Source organism: Tachysurus vachellii, chromosome 20 (genome assembly GCF_030014155.1).
Source record: "Tachysurus vachellii isolate PV-2020 chromosome 20, HZAU_Pvac_v1, whole genome shotgun sequence".
In the NCBI taxonomy this organism is placed as follows: Eukaryota; Metazoa; Chordata; class Actinopteri; order Siluriformes; family Bagridae; genus Tachysurus; species Tachysurus vachellii.
In genome coordinates this window covers 15,411,434-15,429,247 of record NC_083479.1, presented here as the reverse complement: position 1 = coordinate 15,429,247, position 17,814 = coordinate 15,411,434, and the positions used below count along the sequence as shown (strand labels likewise).

General features: G+C 36.9%; 2 protein-coding genes across 2 annotated transcripts; one reads left to right on the top strand and one right to left on the bottom strand.

The window, feature by feature from the left end:
* The first annotated feature begins 428 nt into the window (after nucleotides 1-428).
* Nucleotides 429-2,520, top strand: si:busm1-57f23.1 (uncharacterized protein LOC368621 homolog). Its single transcript, XM_060895713.1, is given in 5 exon segments — nucleotides 429-497; nucleotides 500-659; nucleotides 1,289-1,440; nucleotides 1,532-1,633; nucleotides 1,768-2,520. Coding segments are annotated over 5 exon segments (546 nt in total). The 5' UTR covers nucleotides 429-443; the 3' UTR covers nucleotides 1,846-2,520.
* Nucleotides 1,833-12,859, bottom strand: rassf6 (Ras association domain family member 6). The gene is made up of 11 exons (XM_060895711.1): nucleotides 12,704-12,859; nucleotides 11,756-11,832; nucleotides 11,580-11,658; nucleotides 8,705-8,868; nucleotides 8,489-8,586; nucleotides 7,136-7,326; nucleotides 6,459-6,560; nucleotides 6,259-6,310; nucleotides 4,092-4,210; nucleotides 3,909-4,006; nucleotides 1,833-3,355 (listed from the first exon to the last, which is right to left on the bottom strand). The coding sequence occupies exons 2-11, from the start codon at nucleotides 11,812-11,814 to the stop codon at nucleotides 3,280-3,282; spliced, it is 1,038 nt and encodes a 345-aa protein (XP_060751694.1). The 5' UTR covers nucleotides 11,815-11,832; nucleotides 12,704-12,859; the 3' UTR covers nucleotides 1,833-3,279.
* Nucleotides 12,860-17,814: the final 4,955 nt, after the last annotated feature.

Sequence of the window (17,814 nt, the reverse complement as noted above, 5' to 3'; positions counted from 1 at the left end):
TGTTAAAGATATAGTTTTATTGAATTAAAATTTGCAAATTCGAAAGAAAATTTCTAGTGAATGTTTCAGAGAAAGGAAGAGACAATCAAGTTTATCTTCCCTTTTTGACCCCTTCATCTTTATAAAGAGTGTAAGTGCTTGTCTTTGTTTTGGATGATGTAATGGCACAGGAGATCCACAGATATTTTGATTTGATTAAATAATGAGCTGATTCATATTTGATTATATAATCATGGTCAAACCCCAGAACAGTGACATCATCCAGGAGACATATATACATACATCTGACTCACTATATGAAGACACAGAGCTATAGAAACACAAAAATACACAAAGAGAGTGATGTTCTCTGACTCACAGCACACACACACACACACACACACACACACACACACACACACACACACACAGTCAGGCTCACACACTCCACCCACTCTGCTAGCATGGGTGTGGAGCTGTCAGCCCAGTCCTACATTCCCAAGCTGAAGGAACTACTTCAGTTGTACTTTCCACTCCGTCACACACTGCGTCTCCTTGTTTCAGACAACACCAGCACACAGCTCCAGTCATGAATCTTTACCTTGTCCTGCTTCTTTCTGTCCTCTCGGCAGTTCACTGGAGCCATGGTCAAGATCTGGTGGAGGAACAGATTGTCGTACGTGAGTAGACTCTTTGGTATTTTTTATGGTAATTCTTATTATATTACAGATACATTACAGAACACAGAAAGGCATTTTATGCTTTAACTGAGATGACTGTCAAATATTTTGCATATGTAAATACAGTATCTAGTAGTATTTATTTATAGTAATAAATTTAATCTGACAGTAACAAACCGAATAAAAACCTTTGACAATCATGTAATTTATATTAATATGTCTATATTAAAGAGGCAGTTTTACACCCACACACACCCACAAAAAAAAAAAAATATATATATATATATATATATAATTATTTATTTATATTTGTGGGTGTGTGTGGATGTAAAACTGCCTCTTTAATATATATACGTGTGTGTGTCTGTGTGCGTGTGTGTGTGGGTGGGTGTGGGTGGGTGTAAAACTGGCATTTTATTATAACAAAATTTTAGTCAGCTTTACACACACACACACACACACACACACACACACCACACACACACACACACACACACACACACACACACACACATATTTATATATCTGTGTATCTGTGTGTAAAGCCGACATTTTGACGTGTGTTTGTGTGTGTCTGTGTGTGTATTTATATAAATCTGACTGATATTAAATTTTGACCCCATTCTTAGGTCATGTGCATCCTCTAGGTGATTGGTCTGTACTCAACCCCAATCACGAAGATGTCCAAAAAGCTGCCAAAATAGCTGTGGAGAGATTTAACGAGAAATCCAAAGCAAAGAAGTACTTTAAGCTTGTAGAGGTAACATCTGCACAAATGAAGGTATAGCATCTTTCTATTTCTTTGATTTGTAATAATAGTTTATGTGCTCTGTTGATTCTGACTCATTGCATTGTGTGTTTTCACTTTCAAGGTCACTAATATTATAAATTACAAGATCAATGCAATCATCGGAAAGACAAAGTGCCTAAAAACTGATCCTGAAGATCTGTACTCCTGTGATATGGCTAAAAAGGTATTTATTTTGTAGTATCCTTTCTGTATAATGACATTCTGCTGTTTTTTTAACTTTATATCCTAGAAATCATTCACATTCTTTTAAATGGTTTTGCTAATTTGTTGTTAAATTCTTTTAATTCCATTTTTTAGCGGCTCAGGTGCAAGTTTGACATTGCTTTTGACCCAAGGAACGAGGAATATACGGTGGAGATGTCTTGCAACAAATAATCCACAGATTACTCTCACAATTACATGAAGGAAACTGCACAGTGTTTAGAGATACAATAACAGGTGACAAATGAAAGGAAAACATATCAGTTAGGAGCCATGATGCGCCGTCAGAAAATATATTCCCTAAATTGGTGTTTCGATGATGATGATGATAATGATGATGATGATAATGGAGAAGAACGCTGTCCAACATCTCAATCCAAAATCTTCGATAGGTGTTCAGTTAGTTAAGATCTGGTGAATAAGAAAGCCATAGCATACTGTATGATTTACATCATTTTCATTCTCATCATACAATTCAGTAAACCCTGTGTTTGGGGGTGGAGTCATGCTAGAAGAGTCCAGTCTCACCAGGGTGGATGTGTTTCATCAAGCGATTCATTGCATTGTACTCATTGGCAGTTTTCCCTCTAAGCGGACATGTGGCGCCAAAGCATCCAGCAAAATAAATAAATTCATCCATTAATTGCTCACACAGCATTATATTTCCTTTCATTTGTCACATGTCTGTAATAGCTTGTGCCTTATTGATGTGTTCATACAGAAAAGCTCCCTCTGGAAGGGCTTTATTATTTTCATACTAGAAATTAGGAAAATTATATTGTCATATATTGAATGACCAAAAGACTGAAATAAATGTATGTTACAGAAATAAAAAGGCATGACATTAAACTCTCCATTCATTAATGCATCCACAAAACAGTTAAGTGCAAAAGTGTGTGTGTGTGTGTGTCTGTGTGTCTGTGTGTGTGTCTGTCATTGCTGGAGGACACACAACCAAAGCTAGCCCACAAAAATACCACTAATACTTATTCTTATTATAGTTGTTGATTTCATTTTTAAACTCTTGGGAGTTTCTAAGTTTAATAATATTCTTAACAACGCCAACAACCATAGCAACAACAGTCATCATCTTCTTCATCATCATCATCATCATCATCATCATCATCATCATCATCATGTTGTAGAAATACATTTCTTCTTCATTTTTTCCACCAGAAACCCTGTGGAATACAAGCCTTTGCACGCAAGCATAAATGTACATGCTAATAAACACATAACATTCAGCTGGAAAGTTGGATTTGGATGGTGATGGTAATGATGATGGAGCTTCTGTGGGAGAGTTACTGTGTTCAGCATTTACTTAGAGCAGCAGACTGAGGGCACGACTGCCAAAGCCCTGCGGTAACACACCAGTTGGAGCCTCATTACTCATTCTCAGACAGGACCCAGCTTTTCCAGTACCCTCAGATGCCTTTTTCCTCATATTTTCCCTGGTTACTGCTCATTTACACTAATATCTATTAATAACATTTGTAATTAAACCGGCAGAATTGAAAATGAAAATAAGACAAATGCATTATTAAAATATACAGTACAGTTCCATAAAGTTAGACACTTCCAGGCTTTTAGTCTTCCAGGAGTTTTCTTTCACACCGTCGTCTCTGTCTTCGGTGTCAACTTTGAATTCAGGCATTGTGTTAGGAGACTGTGCTCATGCCTGTACCTGCGTGAAGAGCAAATATCTGATTAACAACTTTTCCATCATGAACAATGACTCGTCCATGCCGTTAGAAATGTTTTGGGTTTGCAGAATACACTGCATCAGTCACATGGATAAGGTAATGCAGACTAGTTTTTCATACCACAGCACTCTTGAAATCTCAGTTCTGATTGGCTCTGACTGTAGTGTTATTCAGATCACACAGATATATTAAGGATCTCTTTATAAAACGTTATGGTTTCTATAGTAACAACTCATGGACTCATGGCAGACACTCCACACAATCTAAGCCGAAAATAATACAACTTGCATTACGCCACTGCATGGTTGATTGCTTTCCTATGACAGGACGACTCAACGTGTTTTATTCCTTATGTAAGGACCACCATTAGTTAGAAATGATCTTAAATAAGTGATACAAGTACACTAGGTGTGCGTTCTTTGATAAAAAGACATATATTATTGGTACAAACACTTAGCATTTTTGAGTTGCTTTAAATTTCATAACCTCGAATACACATTCAAAAAAACTGTCAGAGCATCTGCTGTGACTCACTTGTTGACGACACGCTGTACCTCTTTGGTCTCCTCCTCGTTTAGCTTCCGCAGAACTCGTTGAAGAATGGGCAGCTCTAAATTCACATACTGTGCTACCTAAAAAAGCAGTGCTGGGGGTTAGTTGTTGAGTTTAATTTGACTTTGAGGCTTACAGTATCGGACGCTGGAGAAGTCCACTTACGTCCATGCTAACTTCCTGTTCATCAGTGTCCATGAGGAAGATTTTCATGATGTCTTCTGATGGCCCTTGAAGAAAACGCTCCCAAAGTGGAAGGTCTGAGCTGCCCAGCTTTTTCCTTTCTTTCAAACAGAGATATCTTCATTCAGCTTGTTGAGCTTTCCTCCTTTATGCCCCAGAGCATGTTGAGCTACTTTAGTTTAAACTGAATAGCTTTTCCAATTTCTTTTTAAAATACTGATCTTTGCAAACAGTTTTTTAATACATGTGTGTTAATGTTACATAGAGACAATGGCCTCAAACAGGTGATATACAGGCTGTAAGGCAACTGTGTTATATTACTACTATATTAACTTGAGGCTGGTGCTTACTGACTGGATCTGCAAAAAAACGTGGGCCTCAAGAGTGTAGTGTTGACTTTGGTGGGTTTCTATTTATCCCATGACGAAAGTTTTGACTAAGAAGCTGTGTGTAAGGGTCTGACATTCTGAGTGCAAGAGGTTGTCTGTGACTAGAAATTGTTCTTACCAGAGATTGTTGAAATATTGTCAAATACTAAAAAATCAGAAGGAGCTGGAGAAATCTCAATGTAACAAATGATCAGGGCCTTTAATCTCTCATGGGTCCTGTTTCGCAGCAACACAACTAAATTGTACATTAATACCTCATGCAATCGCGTTTCGGGACTCGTGAATTCACGCATTCGCAAAATTTTCATTAAACCTAACTAATTTGCATTTGTGATTTTTTACAGTTTACCTTTCGGACAATGACAAAGAAATGTCAGTCATTAAGTTTACAGACCCATTCGTAACTTGGTTTTACCTTACTGTGAGTGGAAAAGAAAACGGCAGCCAATGAATTAGTATACTGTAACGGTAACATTAGTATATCGTACTGTAAATGCGCTAGTTTTACGTAATTTTTACGTCAAGCATTTTTTTTTGTATGTATTAAGCTAACTTAAATTTTAGTGACTCGTACCAAACATTCGTGATTCCTCCTGGTCCTGACAGGTTCTGGAACCTAACCTCGCAAATATTCGAGGTATTACTGTAAACCTTTTTACTCTTGCCTGTGCCTGCTGGTGTGCTATTTTCTCAAAACTTCCACAACACACACGTATCCTAGATACTGGGTCAATACTGCTCCAGTAATAAAGATCTTTTAATATAAGTCATAGAGCATCATTAACTTGCTGAGACAATTAGTTATTAATGAAAGAATCACACAAAAGTTGATGTGAAGCTCACTGGACTTTCCCTTAATTCATTATGTAATGCAAAGCTGTTGTTCATATCAGTCACATAGCTCAGGAAGCATCAGGAAGTATGTGACTGTAAGATAAGTTCAGACATCAGCTAACCATTGCTAAGTTCCTCCACTGCAATGCGAACAGAACTGTGAGGAAACTCTGGTTACTGATACGTGGAAGTGGTTTGTGTGATAAAGAAGCTGTAATGATATTCTGGCCTTCGGACGTAACAGTGGTTATTTTTTAAATAAAAGTGTGGTTACAAATAAATATATTGTGGCTGCAAGTTAACATTAAATATCCCATAGCCACACTGTATTACAGTTGAGTGAGTGAGTGTGTGAGCGAGTGAGTGAGTGAGTGAGTGTGTGAGTGAGGAAGTGAGTGAGTGAGTGAGATAGGAAAAAACACAGGAAATTTAACCCGTGACCACGAGTAAGATAACTTGTTTCCTCATTATATTAATTCATGCCCACTACTTGTTGAGAAATAAGCACTATGTACAGTAAGCTCAGCAAACATCAGCTGTTTACAAAGGGAAATGTAAAGCTGTAGAATAACAGGTGAACATTGCTGATAATCCTCAGTGAGAGCTGCTGCTAAAACAATGTGTAGCCTCAAACTTGTCTATATATATAGTATACATGATATGAACTGCATGTCTACAAATGAAGATGCCCCAGAAATACTGAGAATTCATTAAAACAGATGCTGATGATTTCAATACTAGGACTACACAATAAATCTGAAAGGCCTATAATACACAACTGCTTGTGTTATGCCACATTAATGTGCCTATTCATTGTAGTCATTTTCAGGAAACATATCTTGGACCATGTGTCTTAGTGACAAGTGTATAATGCATCAGAAAGAAATACTAAAATTTACTACAAAGACATTTTAAAGCACACATACCTCCACTTTGATGAATGCAATACAAGGCAAATTCATTTGGATCATTTTCTATCTGCAGTAAAAAAAAAAAAAAAAAGTTAGAAATGAGAGAATTAAATTAGAAATGAGAGAATTAATAAAATAGGACATACACAAATGCACCTAGATGCATTTTACACACCACTGGTAAGTATATCACAAGTGATTGCACAAATGCATACCTTAAATTTATTTAGGAGCTGCCAAATGACCTCCTGTGTCGCCATCGTGCTGTTTATGTGGACGTTTGTGGTCGTCCCATGCAATGGAGTAAATATCGATGTCTGAAAAGGTATTTAAAGTTTAATCTGGAAGTTTAATCCCCTGTAAACTCTAGAATTGGTTGATTTGTTCAATACTGTATTTGTATATAGCTTTAATACATGGACATCATCACACATAAGCTTGACAGAATTAATTATATTAATTAAATGGTCTCAAAGCAGCTTTACATAAGTATGGAAACAGTAAAAAAGTTCACATTTTAAAAGGAAGTTACTCTCTATATATATCTCTCTAACAATTTTTTTCTAATGAGCAAGCCGGAGGCGACGATGCTAAGGAAAAACACCCTGAGATGATATGAGGAAGAAACCTTGAGAGAAACCAGACTCAGAAGGGAGCCTCATCCTCATTTGGGAGATAATGGACAGTATCCTTAAAACATTCTGCATTTTTAATGGATGTAAAATTATGTGTACAAAAAGTGTTCAACTGGAGAAATTCTGAAAATAGCCTCTGGCAAGTGAATGCACGGCATCAGCAATGGACAAAGCATTTTTTTTACATAAGGTTCAGGCAAATTTTATATTACAAGTCATTAAAGTCAGAAACACCAACCTCTCGTTTATTCTCTGACCTTATAGTTATAGAAATGGCCGTTAATTGAGAAGCGATGTTTTCTGTTACTCTGTCTCTCCTCAGCTCCTTTGGTCTTCACTCTCTTCTTCACCAGAGAGGCGTCACTCCTGGTGCGGAACAGGACAGAGCTCTCTGTCACAGGTTCGTGTCGTGCCACCCTCAGCGTCTGGCTCTCGTATCGAATATAGTCTAGATTTGAAGAGGAAATCTGAATGTGTCAATCATACAGCAACTCACTTGTTTTTTTCTAAATGACTCTGAGGCATCTTAAATAATTTATTGTTCAATGCTTTGATGTTTATAGGCCTTTTCACTCATTTCATACATCCCTGGTTATGGTTATTAGACTAAACGTTCTTTTAAAGAAACAGTTTTAGAGTCATTCTGCTGCCCATGAGGCTAATAGCAAGTGCATAAAAATAAATTAAAATTAAATTAAATAGTGCAGTATAGGTGCTCTGGCTTTACTTGATAATAAAGCTCACGCTAAATACGTTATTTTATTTTAGTGACATACTCCTATTGTATATTCTAAAAGAGCAACATAGGCTTAATCACTGTTTCAGTATTGATATTAGATTTATTCTTCGACAAAAGCTACTGGTTTTCTTTACCCTTTCTCTATCATTCTGTGAATTTGATTGGGATAAAATTTAAATATTTTTATTGAGTTAATTTGATGTGAGCAGTTTTTACCGGTAGCTGGTAAAACGTGTTGGGGACCCGTGGGCCTATAAATATATATTTAGAATGTAAATAAACCTTTGAATTGTTCAGCATTTTTAATTTTTACTGCTGCATCTAAGACGTTAGCTAATAAATGTTTATACTATACGGTGACTTAAGCCATGTTGCTAGGTCTGAGCAAAAAGTCCAGATTTATCTGACAAATCGTCAAAAATAACCTTTAACTAGCCCAAAATGTCTGGAAAAGTGAGTTGCATTTTAATTTTTTCTGGAGAAATTAGTTTATATTACAGAATCTGCACCTCACATCATCTGGTACAACCATTATCCACCATATAGTCCCCATTTTCCACTCACATTACTTGTAATATACCTTATAAAAGAAAGAGATGTGCATATGACACAACTGCACACACTTACACACCCATTCACACACTATGGACAATATAGAGATGACAATAAGCCTACAACGCATGTCTTTGGACTGATGCAACTACCCAACCCTGAGAGGTAAGTCACTAAGCCACTAACCCACTGTGTTTTAATTTAGATTATTTTAATTTATATGTAAAACACTTAGATTTTAAATAATAAGACTAACATGTCCGGCATAAAAGTATGCGCATGAATAAGGTAATATTTTAAATAAAAAAAGGTACTTAACCTCCAGCATTGCTGAGCGTCTCTGAACCATCTGGAGCGCTTTCTTCTAGTTCATCAATGTGATTGAGATTGTCAAATTCTCTCCAACGGGTCATTCCCCTGAACAAAACACACAACGCACACAAATCAATTATAATATCAAATCAATGATAAAATCAAAATGGTTGCATAAGTTTTATGTGATTGTATTTCAAGAATTTCTGTATATGACACAAACCTCTTATTTCCGAGTGGGCTGATGGCGTCTGGAGAATAGTCCTGAGACTTGGAGTGTTCCAGCACACCCATCTGTTTCTCATCCTGGATTTTGAGGCGGATTGGTCTCTTCATGCCCCAAGAGACGACAAGTAATCCCTCAAGGGCCACCTGACCAGCAGGGTTCTGCACGAACATAACATGTCACATTAACAGACTGTTAGGGTTAATAGATGGAGGGACACACAGGGTCTATGATGCTACGGTTTACTTTTCTTTTTAGTTATCTTTCTTCATAGAAAGTGTCCAGAATATTTTCCACATCTTGTTGAACACTTCCTGCTTTTTTCTCTCTATGAGAGAGTGCAGTGTATCAGTGGTTTTGGAAGCCCCCTTGTGCTTCGAAAGAAACGAGGACTGAAATGAAATGTACAGTACCTACATAAAGTTAGAGATGGTGACATGGGATTAAATGCACATGAAAAGAAACTGACAAATCAGAGAAGACAAAGAGAGGAGAAATAAGTACAAAACACTGATCAGAAAAAAATACTGAGTGCGTGTAGCGTATTGTCTTTTATATATTACCATTATTAGGCTTGTTTTGTTTCTAAAGTGGTTTTAAATACATATTCTCTAGGACAGAACTGAGGTGTGAGATTAAACTGATAAACAGCAGTACATTTTTTTAATCTAAACCATGTGAAGAAAACATAGTATGTGTGGGGATGTGCTAGCTTAATGATTTAGATGTTGGACCTCTGATCAGATGGTCATGAGTTCAAAGCCCAGGTCCACCAAGCATCCACTGCTGGGCCCTTAAACAGTTAAGGAACTGTCAATTGCTCAGTTGTATTAAAATAAACGAGATAAATGGTAATTCACCCTGGAAAGGTGCGTCTACCAAATGCTGTAAATGCTTTATTTTTATGCTCGTTAGCATGTCTAATGAAGACATTTCTGGGTGTCTATATAAACGGAACATTATATAGGTATATGGTACATTGGAGCAACAAGTATTTTAGCATATGCTCCCCTTTTTTTTTTAAATATATCAGACATCCATGGAGGAGAAAACAAGTCAAATTGACAATCCCAGTTACTTAATAACTAAACATTTACGTACAGTAAAAACATACAGTTTACGGGAGTTCTATTTTCAAGACACATTATTTATAAGCAGGTGTTATTTATGACTGGGAAATTGTCAACATTTATCCAGGCTTTCCAAAAAATGAGGTAATCACCCAGCAGTATCGTTTCAGCAAGCTATTCATGTGTTGCAAATTAGATAAATTGTTGAAGAAATGGTTGTAAAAGTGAACCTGTAGAGGATAAATAATCACTTGTCTGACATCCTTCCGTGTACAGTGACTTAAGAACATCAGGTTCTTTCCTTTCAAATCCTTGAGAGCTAAATTGCTTTATATTAATTCACTGACATTTAGCCAGGGTGAATTTGTAGTCGCTCACTTAGATTTCCACGATGCAGAAAAAATGAATGGGATTAGAAGGAAATTTATCACCAACACGTCAGTAAACATGTGGGTTACTTAGCAGTAGGGAGGATAGTGAACACTGCCTATTAAAGAATGATCCCAATAAATTTTATTAGAGGCACTAATAATGCTAATTTACAATGTTTTGCATTTGGTTAAATTGAAATAAGTTTTGTAGTTACTTAAATATATGTATATATGTATTTATTGTTTGATGTCATACAACAATTACTTCCAGTCCTCTAATTTAATTGGCCGAGCATCGTAGCACGTAAAAATTTCACTGCGAAAATCTTATTCAGTTACTACGATACTGTTAGCAACATCCTCTGCTGACATGTCAAACTTTAATTATTTTCAGGAATAGAATATTTTTACTTATGAAAGCTGAATGAATTACTTATGAAAGAAAAATGAAAGCTTGTCAAAAAAAGAAGGAAGTAATGTGGATTTTACCGGAAGTACCTCTAATGGGATCGTGCAAATCTAGCTAGCTAGCCATCTAACTGATGCTGTGTGGCTTCTTCGGGATCTATCAAAACAATGATATTTGGCCATGTTGTGTCTGAAATGTTACTTTTAAAAACTAATGTTTTTATTATTATTATTCAGTGGTTGTACTAAAGCAGTAGTATTGAATAGCAATCATGTATTTATACTGAATATCGGCATAGATGGGATTTCCTCCAGCCAAATCACAACCGTGTTGATGTTCAGTAGAACCGCACTCTAGGTGTGTAATATTGCTTTAAAATCATTAATTAATAATAATAATAATAATAATAATAATAATAATAATAATAATAATAATAATAATAATAAATTAATAAAAAAGAATTTGGGCTCGTTCTTTTATAGTCGAGTGATCGGAAACTACCTTAAAGATATGCTCAGAAATCTTGAGATGCATACAGGGAAGAGGCTGAAGGAATTTAAGCAAAATTGTTCAAAATAACATCACATCATTCTTTTTATATGTTAATAGTATTTTCTGTTTTTTGATCTGACTCTGACAAAAAAAAATACTGTTTTTCATGTACCATAGACTACTGTACCATATACTTCTGTCTGTTACAAAGCACTGACAGTAAGGGTCTCCTTCCACAAATACATAAACAAATAAACACCTAAATGAGCATCTCCTTACAGAAAACTTCACTATATTGACAATTACATTGAAGTTTGTGGCGTTTCTGCAATAGAAGTGTGCATGACATTAATACAGAAACGATAACATTATAAGGAGTTTAATCGGTATATAACCCGTATTTGTAAGCTGCTGCTGCAACAAAATACTAAATCAAAATGTTCTGACCAATCAAACAATATAACCTTTTATATAATCGGGTATAAAATCAGTGTCCGGATCATGCAGCAGATCATATTCATAATAGTTACCTCAATGACCGAGAGCTGCAGTTGCGTCTTGTCCTTCAGAAAGCAGTTGTAGGTGTTAAGTAAAGACAGAAACCTTGCCCTGTGTGTGTCAGAGAGCATGTACATGTACATTCTATTAAACCGATAGAATAAAATAAAAAGAAAAGCAAAAAAAAATCAAAGGTTTAGTCACTAACCTTGAAAAAGTTCTTCCATCCCCGATGTGGACGAGCATGCGTGGCTGAGACGTAGACATTTCTGAAACCAGACAGTTCTGCCAAAAAAGAGGGTTTTTTCTTTCTTTTTTTAAACCCAAGCCTCTCATTTGTTTTATATATATATATACACACACCAGTCCTTTTTTAAAACCCTGACATACTGCAGAATCTGCTACTCATAAAGTCAATCACCTCACTGCTGACACATTTAGACAGTTGTTACTGGCACAGTTCATTGATTTACTTAATCTCTGTATCCAAACGTGTCCTGTCAGGATTGGAATCTCTGCTATTTGACTTATGGCTAGTCAAATATTGCTAAATAGTGCTACTATGTGAGGAACCTTAAGTATAAGTTCTTGTAGACTCAGCCGGGAAGCTTTTTACTGTTTTGGTCTGGAATATGTGAGGCTCTGAGGTTTGGAAACTGTGTGTGTGTGTGTGTGTGTGTGTGTGTGTGTGTGTGTGTGTGTGTGTGTGTGTGTGTGTGTGTTGTGGTTTACTGGCTGTACTTTCAGTTTGTTGGTTATATGAGCTGCTCATATTGCGAGTTGTGTTTTGTTGAGACTTTGTGTCAGTATGTGCTGTGATTGAAGGACAGGTCAACTCAAAGAAAGACTAAAATCTATCTAGCAAAGGGAGAAATACACACATACACCTATAACGTTGAGCTTTCATTTCACCTTTCACAAAGAAATAAAAAAGCCGTAGAAAAACATATTCTTCCCAACATCTATAACCCAAACTCTCTTTGGGTTATAGAAAATCTCTTCTCAAGCTTCTCAATGTCAGTATATCGCTTCATCAGATTCAGGACTTAAGCACTGACAGATTCTACATTCACTCTTTAAACACTACACCACCGAAACCTGTCTTACGGCTGCACAAGGTGAACACAAACACACACACACCCAACGTCACTCTCACCTGTCGCCGGCTCAGATCTAGTGTCAGCAGACTCACACTGGAAACGGTGCCATGTCTCTATGCAGTCTACTTCCAGCCTGTAAGAGCAGAGGCTGTATATTAAAGACAGTGAGGGAGGACCTGCATGCAGTCAGGTGTTAATCACCAGTGCATTCAGACTGTGTTGTGCTGTAACATGATCCGACTCACCTCTACTCTGAGCATTCTGGGAGAGCTTAGAAAGTTGTGGATTTATGGACACACCCATAGGTACGTGCCTCTCACCTCATGCTACAGTAGTGTGATTAACCCTTACTACACTGACAAGCAGAAAAGAAACCATGGAGACATAACACAATTTGTATAACACTTGCATTCATTTATGTATGTATGTATACACACACACACACACATTTATTCCACCCAATGATGTGTAGTACTGAAATAATTCAATGGAAGAACAAAATAATTCTTTACTTTTGCTTTTTCATTAATGTCTGCTAAGGCTGAATGCTGGATTTCCCCCACACCTGTCATTCACACTCACACAATAAACCCGTGATATCAGAACAGTAACTTCCGCATACACGGATTTATTGCACTCTTGCCCTTTAAGTGTCCTATTTGCTATCTGTTACAGTATTTTTGTTATGTTAAACAGGTGGTTATGTAAAGGACAGCCATCTGCCTTAAATCTTAAAGTGATGTGCACTGAACAAAATCCACTCCCATTAATACAAAACAAACATGAACTTTGAATTCTAACCTTTGTCGTGTCTCTCAGTTATCTCCACTCACAAATAGTGACCGATACAGAATAGTTTATTTTATTGACTAACCCTCACACCTGAATTTTTTTTTTTTAAGCCTGGAAAATTTAAGAGTTAAAGCTCGAGTCAGCTATTTTGTCAAAACTCAAAATAACCATAGTCGGCCTATTCTTTCTTTCTTTCCTAAGCCATGCCACCGAAACACAAACAGTCAAGCCTAAGAAAGACCTGAAAGTAGAATAAACTTGACTGACAGGTGTTCTGATTGGTTGGACAGTGTCTCAGTTTAAGCACTTTCTCTGAAAAATGACCCAAACAAACCAAGTGTCTCATTTCTCAGCAGGTCACTTTAAGCTAAATTTTTGCATACGAAATTTACATACCCCTAAATAATCATAGCTGTGCTGCAGATCTAAACCAGTGGTTTATCAAATTATAACTTATTTGTTCTAAACTAGCTGTATTCTGTCTATTCCCCATCAAAGCACGTGTCTCTGTTGACTTTTGGAATTTATCTATAATACATACAAGCTGGGAACAGTTTTGACATGTAATTCTCAAACCAAACACCAGATGGCGGTAGAGTATTATGTTAGTCAGTATCATTTGTTACATCCTTTATAAAAGATAATTAAGCTAACGATGTGGTCACAGTCAAATTGTCACACAAATGATCTAGTTAAAATAACAAACTGAAAACATAAAACATTTTAGCTGATTAGTAAGCCTAGCCTAGCTTTTTTTTGTCATACATACCAAAAACTACTCTGTAAATGTGTTATGAATTAATAAATGTGAACATTCATTCATTCATTCATTCATTCATTCATTCATTCATTCATTTTCTACCGCTTATCCGAACTACCTCGGGTCACGGGGAGCCTGTGCCTATCTCAGGCGTCATCGGGCATCAAGGCAGGATACACCCTGGACGGAATGCCATCCCATTGCAGGACACACACACTCTCATTCACTCACGCAATCACACACTACGGACAATTTTCCAGAGATGCCAATCAACCTACCATGCATGTCTTTGGACCGGGGGAGGAAACCAGAGTACCCGGAGGAAACCCCCGAGGCACGGGGAGAACATGCAAACTCCACACACACAAGGCGGAGGCGGGAATCGAACCCCCAACGTGCCCCGTGTTAAAAAACATTATTATTTTTTTTATTATTAAGATTAATCATTTCTTGAGAGAGATAAAATATTTATTAAGAAACCTCATGAACTGTTTATCTAGCTTGACTAGCAAGGCTTTCCCACCAAATTTCATCAAAATGCTCTGGGAGTATAATAAAAGCAGTTCCACTTGAAACTTCCTGAAAATTACTATTAGCCAGGTTAATAAACAAAAAATAAACAAATCTTTCTATTAAAAAAACATGAACAGAACATATTAGCCATCTAGCTGACTAGCCAAGCTACCACTGTGATAACCTACTACTGGAAGAAATGGCTCCATTTAGCCTCCTTAAGGATTAATAAAGTTGTCCCATTCGATGTTGAACAGAGGGTTTAGAATTTAGATTTTCTAACTAAAACCTAGAATCATTAACAAAAATAATGATTAGCTTGTACATTATGGGATCTCAAGACGTGTGAACTCCCCCACACATACATACAGGTAATATAAAGCAACTTTGATCAAATAAGGCCAGATTCTTACTCTGTCTCTATGTACATTGATAAGCCAGCATATCCTCCAACAGCTATCATTACAGTCTTGTATGGAATCTTGTATTGTGTCCATCGCTGATCTTGTGTTTCTGTACTCTATGTGACGAGAGCTTGCCAAAGTCACTGAGTGACATTGCTCTGAACAACAGCCCCGTATTAATCGCACCTTGACAATATGTCTGTTTGTGATGGAACAGCACATGTGAGAGGCCTCAGCTGTTTGGAGCATTTGTAACATTAAGCTTTTTATTATGCCTTTATTAGCATATACTGAGGATCACGTGCAACCAGGTTCACTATTATTAGATTCAATTAGTTCCCAGTGACTAAGCTATATGTCATATATTCCATAATAAGCCTTCAGCAAACACTGACAGAAAGTTTGTAAGCAGATATTGAATGTAAAGCCATGTGCAACCTTGACTGTTGTGCTAATCTAATTAGCAGCGTTCAAGTACATTAGCAGATTGAAACAACTAACCAGTCTGTACATGTACAATGTTCTGATAGCTCCATCATCAAGGTTTAGAGGTTTAGGACTGAACTAGACTTAAAGCGTGAAGGGTTTATTTTTCTGTGTCCTTTTCATAGCCGTTTTACATTTAGTCCATCCTCCCATCTCCCTTTCCCCCTCCACCCCACGATCATCTCATCTTTAACCATAAAGTCATTTTGGTTACAAGTTTTTGTCATTGTTATGGCTTCCTGAAAGCAGCATGTCCCTGGTGAAGCTACGTTTGTTTTCATTTTCACATCTGCGCGTGGGAGGAAGCTTTTATCTTTGGCCCTCGTTGATCCATCATCACGCTGCGTGTGACAACAGCAATTCAGTGTTGATGTATTTACAAGCCCACGGTCTGCTGACACATGCATACTTACGCTTGATGTCCTTGAAGAAGCAGGATTCTCAAAACCTGACTGAAAGCAAACACATTTTTTTGCAAACTCTTTGGCTCTGTTCCATTCTCTGAGACACTTAAAATAACTTAAGGCTCTTATTTATGCTTTTGCACAACTATAGCCCTAAAAGGTAGAAGCCAAGATGACAGCATAAACAAATGCTTTGGGAAATGTCATTCCCTTGCTTAAAATAAATCAGAGTGCACAGGCCAACAGGCAACAGGTGGGTCCACCACACAAAAGCCTCCTGAATTCAGGCACTGTGCCAGTCTCACTGCTGCTATGACTGCTATGAGTTAGAGCTGCTCTGCACTGTTCACATAGCACAGAGGAAACTACAGCTATGTGTCCACACTGGAGAAGACTACATGTCCTGCCACAATCACATTTAACAGAAAAGCGTTATTTGCTGCCTTTTTTTTTTTATAACTCAAATGTGAGATGACAAACTTGACTTCCTTGAACGTTTCTCCTGTAATTCCTCCGCACAACACTCTACAATACATTACTGCACAACAATACAATATACAAAATTCATTTATGTACATATTTTTGCTTCTTCATTGCATGGTAACTGTTTATGGTTGTATATGACACCAATATAATTTGAACTTGTTTGTTCATGTGACATTCACAATTGCTTTTTTATAGCATTTTTGTGATTTGTGATATCATTATGAAATTTGTCTGTTGTCTTGAATATATGTTAATTTGCACTTTCCTAGTCTGTTTATTATGTTACGTGTTATACATGCGTGCACACTAAGATCATTTACTTATATTTGCAGCACTTGGTGAAATAAAGGCTTTCTGATTATGAATGCTCTCCTACTCTAACTATCCATCCATCCTTTACACCGCTTATCCTACTGGACTGTAGGGAACCTGAAGCCTATCCCAGGAGACTCACACACATTAAGGACAATTTAGAGATGCATTTCAGACTACCAGGCACAGGAAGAACACGCAATCACCGCACACAGCAGACACAGGAATCGACTGGAGGTCTAAGACAAACATGCCATCCGCTAAGCCACTGTGCGCTTCTACATACTACTTATGGTTTATAAAATAAAATAATAGTACGTTCACCGTCACCGTGATTCTGATTGGTCATTAGTTTAGAGTGATTAGTTTTCTATAACAGCAGCTCTGACAACAGTTTGTTGTCAAGGTTTTCTTTACAATGCACTCATTCCCATATGCTATCATTACGTTAACATCTAAGAAGCACTTGTACTGTATGCGCCACATAATGGATTATTATAAATCATTTCTATTGAAAGACTTTTATCTAGCATTTTGAAAGGAGTCTCTAGTCATGTGTAAAACAGTATTGTTATGTTTTGATCAGATATAGGAATGTCTTCTAAACAGGTTTCTAACATGATAAGATACATTTCTAAGATACGTGTCTTATTACCTTTAAGAGAGAAAAACAAGAGACTCTAAGTGTTAACAGTGAAATTGTTTGGTGGACAATCCTCAACATTAAAGTAACTATAAATGAACAGCGCGTTTGTTGTTTGTTAAGAAATTAATAAGTGATTGGAATCTCAGGAAAAGCCGACATGGGTAGAATAAAATACTGTTTTAGATGTGCTGTTATTTGAGTTTGGGGTGGTTAAAATCACTCTGAGTTCCGTTACACCACATCACTCCACCCTATAATGGATTATTTTCCTAAAACAACACACTCCCAATTCTGTGTTTTGCTTCTTGCACAAGACTTAGGCTCACATCCTGCAGGCTTCCTATGTAACATTATCTATTTTGTA

Excerpts from the sequence above, each read along its gene's own strand:
- rassf6 (XM_060895711.1), bottom strand. The coding sequence starts at position 11,814 with ATGTCTACGTCTCAGCCACGCATGCTCGTCCACATCGGGGATGGAAGA. Across the intron at positions 7,327-8,488 it reads GACGCTCAGCAATGCTGGAG|ACTATATTCGATACGAGAGC; the intron begins GTTAAGTACCTT and ends CTTCAAATCTAG. Across the intron at positions 6,311-6,458 it reads AGCTCCTAAATAAATTTAAG|ATAGAAAATGATCCAAATGA; the intron begins GTATGCATTTGT and ends TTTTTACTGCAG.